The 8,404-nt window shown below is 48.6% G+C and overlaps 3 protein-coding genes across 6 annotated transcripts in view; all 3 read right to left on the bottom strand.

The window, feature by feature from the left end:
- clvs2 (clavesin 2) overlaps positions 1-8,404 on the bottom strand; it is a 31,798-nt gene that overhangs the window by 16,171 nt on the left and 7,223 nt on the right. The gene's annotated exons all lie outside the window — the stretch shown is intronic.
- On the bottom strand, positions 1,219-6,163 carry smpdl3a (sphingomyelin phosphodiesterase acid like 3A). Of its 3 annotated transcripts, XM_025056765.1 has the most exons (9): positions 5,967-6,163; positions 5,353-5,566; positions 4,820-4,964; positions 4,640-4,736; positions 4,365-4,528; positions 3,910-4,033; positions 2,187-2,243; positions 1,976-2,100; positions 1,219-1,655 (listed from the first exon to the last, which is right to left on the bottom strand). In XM_025056765.1, exons 1-9 carry the CDS (start codon positions 6,061-6,063, stop codon positions 1,344-1,346), a joined length of 1,335 nt encoding a protein of 444 aa, XP_024912533.1. In that variant the 5' UTR covers positions 6,064-6,163; the 3' UTR covers positions 1,219-1,343. The 3 variants fall into 3 exon arrangements, with proteins under 3 accessions (XP_024912533.1, XP_024912535.1, XP_024912534.1); XM_025056767.1 differs by lacking the exon at positions 5,967-6,163 and having other exon boundaries at positions 5,261-5,398; XM_025056766.1 differs by lacking the exons at positions 3,910-4,033; positions 4,365-4,528; positions 4,640-4,736; ... (1 more) ...; positions 5,353-5,566; positions 5,967-6,163 and adding exons at positions 2,537-2,700; positions 2,812-2,908; positions 2,992-3,136; positions 3,433-3,570 and having other exon boundaries at positions 2,187-2,367.
- Positions 6,711-8,275, bottom strand: LOC103381278 (fatty acid-binding protein, brain). The gene is made up of 4 exons (XM_008313551.3): positions 8,108-8,275; positions 7,847-8,019; positions 7,599-7,700; positions 6,711-6,986 (listed from the first exon to the last, which is right to left on the bottom strand). Exons 1-4 carry the CDS (start codon positions 8,178-8,180, stop codon positions 6,936-6,938), a joined length of 399 nt encoding a protein of 132 aa, XP_008311773.1. The 5' UTR covers positions 8,181-8,275; the 3' UTR covers positions 6,711-6,935.

The following is an 8,404-nucleotide window of genomic DNA, read 5'->3' as shown; positions in this document are numbered from 1 at the left end:
AGTCCAAACGAGGGCGAAGTCAGCACGTATTTGTAGGAGTACTGGAGTACACCAGAGTACCAGAGTAGTACATACAGTCAACGCAGTACACACACCTGCTAAACCTTCTATTGAACTTTTCTATTGTGTGTGTGTGTGTGTATGTGTGTGTGTGTGTTTGTGTGTGTGTGTGTTTGTGTGTGTGTGTGTATGTGTGTGTGTGTGTTTGTGTGTGTGTGTGTATGTGTGTGTGTGTGTATGTGTGTGTGTGTGTATGTGTGTGTGTGTGTGGGGGTCTTTCTAGTCTCAGGCTTCAGTAGTAATTTGTTAAAGCTCATGAATGGGCTCCTTCATGATGGAGACAGCAACAGGCAGTCTGTGTGTGTATGTGTGTGTGTGTGTTTGTGTGTGTGTGTGTATGTGTGTGTGTGTGTATGTGTGTGTGTGTGTATGTGTGTGTGTGTGTTTGTGTGTGTGTGTGTGTGTGGGGGTCTTTCTAGACTCAGGCTTCAGTAGTAATTTGTTAAAGCTCATGAATGGGCTCCTTCATGATGGAGACAGCAACAGGCAGTCTGTGTGTGTGTGTGTGTGTGTGTGTGTGTGTGTGTGTGTGAGACAGGACAATAGCTGGGCTGCACCCTCACACTGGACTTCACTAAAGCTCTCGTAGCCCACATTTCTCCTTTTTGAAAATGGGCCCACCATAGCCAGTTCAGTGACAGCCAATCAGAATCAAGCTGGGGTTTGACATGACAGAGTAGTTGTTCCAAGTTGGACCACAGTTCATCGAGAAAAAAAAACTCTGAACAAAAGGAGAACAAGGAGGAGAACTAAAATCTTTTTCCGTCCAGTCCTGGGTTTTAAATCATCTGTAAAAATAATCCACACTATTTTTACATCAACATCTGATGACGGCTCCCTCTGCTGTCAGATGATGGAGTGGGAGCACATAACAGCTAGAACAAGTTCACAATATAAAGAACTGCTACTGTTTGAAGTTGAAACGCAGGCAGAAGGACAAAGGAGGCAGAAGGGGGAGTAAAGGGGGAGTAAAGGGGGAGTAAAGGGGGAGGGCAAATGCTTGAGTCAGTGGCTGAGAAACGACCAGGGGTTTCTGGGAAGTTTACACAAGAGAAGAAGGAGCTCGGGGGGAGGGGGGAGAGTGAGGGGATCAAATGAGGTCAGCTGCTGTTACCCTGTGCATCCTGCAGGGGGCAAAAAGAGGCTTTAGTCTATAGGTTTCAGTAATCAATCAAAAACATCTTTATTCAGTAGAAAACTGCACAGTAAAATACAATACTCTGTCACGGCGCCGTCATCTTCTTTTGTTTCTTCTTCTTTCTTTTGTTCGCTCGGCTCCACCCTCAGCTCCAGCGCCTCCTCTTGGTGATGCAGTCAGTGTAGGACACCTGGTCCAGGAAGAGCACGGCACACACCTGGTTCAGCTTACAGTCGCCCTCACAGGTGGCGCTGCCGTCGTACTGGACCATGAAGTGCCTGAAGTACCGCTCAAAGGTCCGTGTGTGCGGCAGCCTGAAGCTCAGGCCCAGCTGGAGCAGACTGTGAGGCTGCAGGTCACTCAGTCCAAAGGCTTCACTCATGACATATTCAAGTCTCCAGTCCGACCTTTGTTTCTCGTTGGCTTCCGTCAGATTCAAATAGTACTGCCAGATATCCTTCCAGGAGGAAGAGGAGGAAGAGGAAAAAACATATTTGTTAAAAAAAACCAAAAAAAACGGAACCAGTTTTTGTGTCGTGATTGACACTGTGACTAATCACCAAGACAAACCTCTTCTTTGTCTCTTGACTTTGAAACAGAGTCTCTGGAGAGGCCTCTACACCCAGTACGGCTGTTCTCACCTGACCAACCCTCTGGGCTGTTCACTGGTCAGCCAAGTTTGACCTTGATGACCTTTAGACTTCTCTACACTTCAGTGCCGTGGTTTTATTTTGTTGTTCTTTGTCGTCTAAAGGTGTGCTCCACAGAGCTCCTTACCAACACGGAGAAGTCCTTGAAGTGGTACTGGTACATGCGAAAACCCGGGTTGTTGGAGTACGGCTCCACAGCGTTCTTGATTGGCGTAACGGCCGGAGACACGAAGAGAGAATTCAGAGGTTTCCCTGCAGGAAACAGAGATCGTCACACACTGCATCCCCCTGCTGTGTGTGTGTGTGTGTCTGTGTGTGTGTGTGTGTGGAAACGTTACCTTTCTGGTCCAACAGCACCATGATGCTGTCGCGGTGGGTGTGGCCGTAGAAATGACCTGCGATGACGTCACTGTACTTCCTGAAGATGGACACCAGCCTCTCGTTGTGCGTCTGTCTGACGGCGGTGACGTTCTTCGTGAAGGGCAGGTAGCCCACGGGGACGTGAGCGATGACGTAGACCTGAGAGAAACAACTGTAAACACTTCACCAGGCATTTGAGACCAGACAGGAAATGAGGTTTGGATGGTGACTGACAACAACAACAACAACAACAACAACCACTATCATCATCATGGTTACGAGGAGAGCATCAGAACCTTCTCCAGACTGTCGGAGACAGCATCAGAACCTTCTCCAGACTGTCGGCAGCCGTGTCCAGCGTCCTCTCCAGCCAGTCAAACTGACCAGCAGGGTCCGTCTGGTTGCTGCAGACTTTGTTGGGTCCGTAGTAAAGGATGGTGTTCAGACTGACCACACGCAGACCGGGCTGCACCAGCTGGGAGTAGAACCCACCTGCATAGACAGCAGTGGAGCGAGAGTAAAACCTGACCGGTGGGTGGCCAAGAGCGCCACCTGCTGTGACAGCGGGGGTTAATTAAGGCTCTGACAGCAGCAGGGTGTTACCTTGTGAGAGAGTGAGCAGTGCCTCTTTCTGCAGCCAGGGGGCCCACAGCTCAGCGGCTGCTCTGTAGATGGCATTAGTGACCGTTGGCATCTGGTCCTGGACAGAAGTTCCTGGAGTTAAATCTACATTTTCATGACTTGGTGTTCCATCTGGGACTGAACCGTCCACACGCAGGTCACCTGTGGCCAGTAGTCGTGGTTGCCCAGGGCGGGGTAGACCGTCAGGTCGGGGAAGAAGTGTCTGATGGTGCGGGTCATGTTCCTGATCACCTGGATCACCGTCTCTGTGGACAGGTCTTCAACGTGGACGTGAGGTGGACTGTCACTGCAAAACAGCAGATCCAGGATCAGCCAGACGTTCTGTTAAAACCCTGTCGTCCCCCCCCTCCCTCCCCCCTCACCCCTCGACTGGACTGGGTCACTTGGTACCAAGACCAGAAACAACAAACAACATCATTTTCATCTTACAGACAGACAGACTGACAGGCATCAGGACCAGCTGTCAGCTGATTGGCTGCACATGAGTGAGGTTCACACACTGAAACTCATGACGGGAGGAAGTGGGTTTTCACTCCTGACGGGAGGAAGTGGTCCTTGACTGACACGAACACACGAACTCACCACCGCACAGGAAACCACGGAGGTTCATCAAGGGTTGAAGCCCATCATGTCACAGCTGTACAACAGCACATATTCTCCACTGCTGTACTGACCCGGTCCATACGATGAAGTCCCGGCCCTGTGTGAGTGTTGCCATGTGAGCGAAGGCCGACTGGATGAGGCTGTAGGGAGAGTCACACAGGAAGGCACCGAACGGGCCGGCCCGGGAGACCGGGGCTCCTTTGGATGAGACGCAGACCTTGGTGGGATCTGCAGTCAGGTGGTAGGAGGGGTCCAGGTGGAGGTCGGTGATGTGCCAGAACCGGCCTGGAATGGTTTGATTAGTACAAAGTCAGAAAGAAGAAAAAAAAACGCAGATTAAAAACAATTCATTTCACAACACAACACGTCCGACTGAGACTGTTCTATCAGGCTGGACTGAAGCTGGACTGAAGCTGGACTGAAGCTGGACTGAAGCTGGACTGAAGCTGGAATGACCTGCGATGACGTCACTGTACTTCCTGAAGATGGACACCAGCCTCTCGTTGTGCGTCTGTCTGACGGCGGTGACGTTCTTCGTGAAGGGCAGGTAGCCCACGGGGACGTGAGCGATGACGTAGACCTGAGAGAAACAACTGTAAACACTTCACCAGGCATTTGAGACCAGACAGGAAATGAGGTTTGGATGGTGACTGACAACAACAACAACAACAACAACAACAACAACAACAACAACAACAACAACAACAACAACAACAACAACAACAACAACAACAACAACAACAACAACAACAACAACAACAACAACAACAACAACAACAACAACAACAACAACAACAACAACAACAACAACAACAACAACAACAACAACAACAACAACAACAACAACAACAACAACAACAACAACAACCACCACCATCATCAACAGGGTTACGAGGAGACAGCATCAGAACCTTCTCCAGACTGTCGGCAGCCGTGTCCAGCGTCCTCTCCAGCCAGTCAAACTGACCAGCAGGGTCCGTCTGGTTGCTGCAGACTTTGTTGGGTCCGTAGTAAAGGATGGTGTTCAGACTGACCACACGCAGACCGGGCTGCACCAGCTGGGAGTAGAACCCACCTGCATAGACAGCAGTGGAGCGAGAGTAAAACCTGACCGGTGGGTGGCCAAGAGCGCCACCTGCTGTGACAGCGGGGGTTAATTAAGGCTCTGACAGCAGCAGGGTGTTACCTTGTGAGAGAGTGAGCAGTGCCTCTTTCTGCAGCCAGGGGGCCCACAGCTCAGCGGCTGCTCTGTAGATGGCATTAGTGACCGTTGGCATCTGGTCCTGGACAGAAGTTCCTGGAGTTAAATCTACATTTTCATGACTTGGTGTTCCATCTGGGACTGAACCGTCCACACGCAGGTCACCTGTGGCCAGTAGTCGTGGTTGCCCAGGGCGGGGTAGACCGTCAGGTCGGGGAAGAAGTGTCTGATGGTGCGGGTCATGTTCCTGATCACCTGGATCACCGTCTCTGTGGACAGGTCTTCAACGTGGACGTGAGGTGGACTGTCACTGCAAAACATCAGATCCAGGATCAGCCAGACGTTCTGTTAAAACCCTGTCGTCCCCCCCCTCCCTCCCCCCTCACCCCTCGACTGGACTGGGTCACTTGGTACCAAGACCAGAAACAACAAACAACATCATTTTCATCTTACAGACAGACTGACTGACAGGCATCAGGACCAGCTGTCAGCTGATTGGCTGCACATGAGTGAGGTTCACACACTGAAACTCATGACGGGAGGAAGTGGGTTTTCACTCCTGACGGGAGGAAGTGGTCCTTGACTGACACGAACACACGAACTCACCACCGCACAGGAAACCACGGAGGTTCATCAAGGGTTGAAGCCCATCATGTCACAGCTGTACAACAGCACATATTCTCCACTGCTGTACTGACCCGGTCCATACGATGAAGTCCCGGCCCTGTGTGAGTGTTGCCATGTGAGCGAAGGCCGACTGGATGAGGCTGTAGGGAGAGTCACACAGGAAGGCACCGAACGGGCCGGCCCGGGAGACCGGGGCTCCTTTGGATGAGACGCAGACCTTGGTGGGATCTGCAGTCAGGTGGTAGGAGGGGTCCAGGTGGAGGTCGGTGATGTGCCAGAACCGGCCTGGAATGGTTTGATTAGTACAAAGTCAGAAAGAAGAAAAAAAAAAAAAACGCAGATTAAAAACAATTCATTTCACAACACAACACGTCCGACTGAGACTGTTCTATCAGGCTGGACTGAAGCTGGACTGAAGCTGGACTGAAGCTGGACTGAAGCTGGACTGAAGCTGGACTGAAGCTGGACTGAAGCTGGACTGAAGCTGGACTGAAGCTGGACTGAAGCTGGATTGAAGTTCCAACAAAGTCAAACTTTTTATTTCTAATTCACCTGTGCACGAGGTTAAATTCAAATGAGAGAATTCCCAGTTTCCAACGTTTGACTCGTGAAAACACGGTCTTGGCAGCATTCCATAGATTGTCGACGAGGAAGTTAAAAATTCCAAAGCCGGGATGCCGCTCACCTGTGCCGGGCAGGTCACTGCTTCCGGTCGGCGCAGCCTCCAGCGCAGCGACGTTGACCATTAACAGGAAAAGCAGATCAGACAAACACTGAACCATAGTGTCCGTTTAACAACAGAGAGAAGCTCGTTTGAATCCTACTACGTCGCTGGACAACAGTGGCTCATACTTCCGGTTGTTTATACGGAAGTATGAGCCACTGTTGTCACGTGACTGCAACGGGTTTCTGAACGTGAGGTTATTCTCGCTACTTTCGTCACGTTTTAACCTTTGAATATTTATTAATTCTTTAACTTTTTTTTCTTTTTTTTCTCTAGAGGCTGTGGTTATTTTAAAAATAGTTCGGACATCGTTGCTATGGCGTGTGGCGTTTTATGTCCTATTTATTTTGACTTATTTTTCTTTCTTCTCTTTACCTTTCAGCAGTTTCTCGGAATTTCTTTTCATTCGGTTTGTATAAAAATAATAAGTATTTCCGCTACTGTGTAACAGAACAAATCAAATCAAAGTACCAGAGTATTCAGAATAATCTCCACGTTACTTTTTTAGTTCCAGTCTTATTATGGGATGTCTTTCAGTGAGGGTTCGTCTTTTTTTTACTTTTGATTTTTTTTTTTTTAATCAAGACTTGACACAGTAAATCCCAGTGATTTGTGGAGAAAAAAGCACGTGGTTGTCTTTGAGTCGTTTGCTGAGGAACATTTAGAAATGTTGAGATGTAAATGACAAAAGCGACAGACAAGGAGTTCTTGGTGGATGTAACATTTTAATGTTGTTGTTTTTTTTAGCAAATCCATTCATTTCAATGAGAATTCACTCTTGTAAAAAAAAAACTGTATAAAATGCTCGTGTGTCGTGGACACGGAGGGACGAAAAGTATAAAGAAAAACATACAGTCAGTCAATAATTAATAAAAAAAAAAAACCAGCAACAGTCCTGGGCTGCTCGTGGACACCGTGGGTCCAAGACACTCACGCCTTCTCGTAGGTACGGACTGCATGGATGTCCTCAAAGGTCAGATTCTGTAGCAAAGACAGGGCAGTTACCATGACAACCAACCGAACACTTGAACACTTTAACCCTCAGCTGTGCTGAGCTGCAGGACCAGGACCAGACAGAGGAGGGCAGCAGACTCACCTTAATATTATTTTTAAAAAATATTTCAAAGTTTCATCAGAACGTGTAAAAAACGACTTCTAAAAAGTTTGACCACCTTTTTCTAGCTTTTATGTTTCTCTCGTTTTTATATATGATATTTATAGTCAACCTGTGTGTTTCTTCTCTCTCGGTCCCACAGCGGTTCCTGACCTGAGGCTGTGTCGTTTTCATGTGAAGTTGTTGTCGCATTCATTAGTCGTCTAATGAAACACTTCTTTACTCTGGAGCTGTGTTTCTGGGACACTTTTCAGTTTAGTTCGTTTCTGTGACCTAACTGTAAAAATGAGGCGTTTTTCATGCATTTACAGAATTCATTTGTCAGTGCTTTTTTTTTTTTCAAACCCATAACTTTAGGGTTTGTTGAAGCAACAGTCGACAGTTATGAAAAGTCAAACCCATAAAGAAGCAACAGTCGACAGTTATGAAAAGTCCAGACACCTGAACCTCCAAAAAAAACCAAAACCCTGATGTCTCACCATGACCAACTTCCCATCCTTGATTTCTCGAACAAACTGAGTCTCCTTGCCGTCCCACTTCTGGACGTGGACCAGCTTGTCTCCCTCCAGAGACACGGTGGACTGAAACACAAAAGCAACGGGAACTTAACACCTGACGTCAAGTGAAGCAGAAAAGTGAGCGAATGAGGACGGTCCAAGAAGACTGACTCTGAGAACATTAAACAAATACAAAATAAAAACTGCAGTACGCCCCCGTCTGGTCTTACTTTGCAGTTCCTGTCGTCCGCCGTGGTTTCATCAAACTCCTCTCCCAGCTTGAAGGAGATCTCTGTGTTTTTGAAGGTGCTCTGGGTTCGGATCACCACCTTGTCTCCGTCCTGGCTGATGACGACGGTGGGCTTGGTGACGTTGCCCACCTGCCGGGTGGCAAAGCCCACGCCTGAGGGAGGAAACGAGAGGGGAAACATGTTCAGGACAATAATCCGGCAGTTATTGAAGAACAGAACAAAAAGAGCTGCTGTACCGACCCAGCGCCTTCATGTAGTCATCAAAGTTCTCACTGTCGACCAGTTTCCAGGTGGCACAGAAGGCATCGACCATGGTGGCGCTCAGAGGGAAGCAGAGAACTCTTCAAAAATGACTGAGGGAGCTGCGGCTGTGCAGGGCTTTCCTCCTCCTGCTGTTATTATTCTGACTCTGACATCATTATGTATGTGGGGGGGGGCGGCACCCAGCATCCCATTGGCTCAGGAGATCCTGGTTCCCAGGTTCCATTGGCTGTTAAATCGGGGCCAACGTCCTGTCTGTGGATGCTGAAGGAGATG

Source organism: Cynoglossus semilaevis, chromosome 7 (genome assembly GCF_000523025.1).
Source record: "Cynoglossus semilaevis isolate Cse_v1.0 chromosome 7, Cse_v1.0, whole genome shotgun sequence".
NCBI lineage: Eukaryota > Metazoa > Chordata > Actinopteri > Pleuronectiformes > Cynoglossidae > Cynoglossus > Cynoglossus semilaevis.
Note: the sequence above shows the minus strand (reverse complement) of the source record. Positions and strands in the feature narration are given on the sequence as shown.

What these genes read in the sequence shown, in the direction of transcription:
- smpdl3a (XM_025056765.1), bottom strand. Translation starts at nt 6,063, where the DNA reads ATGGTTCAGTGTTTGTCTGATCTGCTTTTCCTGTTAATGGTCAACGTC. An exon ending in CTGCCGACAGTCTGGAGAAG is followed by an intron (nt 4,034 to 4,364) that starts GTTCTGATGCTG and finishes TGTTTCTCTCAG; the next exon opens with GTCTACGTCATCGCTCACGT. An exon ending in GGTGCTGTTGGACCAGAAAG is followed by an intron (nt 2,101 to 2,186) that starts GTAACGTTTCCA and finishes TGTTTCCTGCAG; the next exon opens with GGAAACCTCTGAATTCTCTC.
- LOC103381278 (XM_008313551.3), bottom strand. Translation starts at nt 8,180, where the DNA reads ATGGTCGATGCCTTCTGTGCCACCTGGAAACTGGTCGACAGTGAGAAC. An exon ending in CGGACGACAGGAACTGCAAA is followed by an intron (nt 7,701 to 7,846) that starts GTAAGACCAGAC and finishes TTTGTGTTTCAG; the next exon opens with TCCACCGTGTCTCTGGAGGG. An exon ending in AGGATGGGAAGTTGGTCATG is followed by an intron (nt 6,987 to 7,598) that starts GTGAGACATCAG and finishes TCTTTGCTACAG; the next exon opens with AATCTGACCTTTGAGGACAT.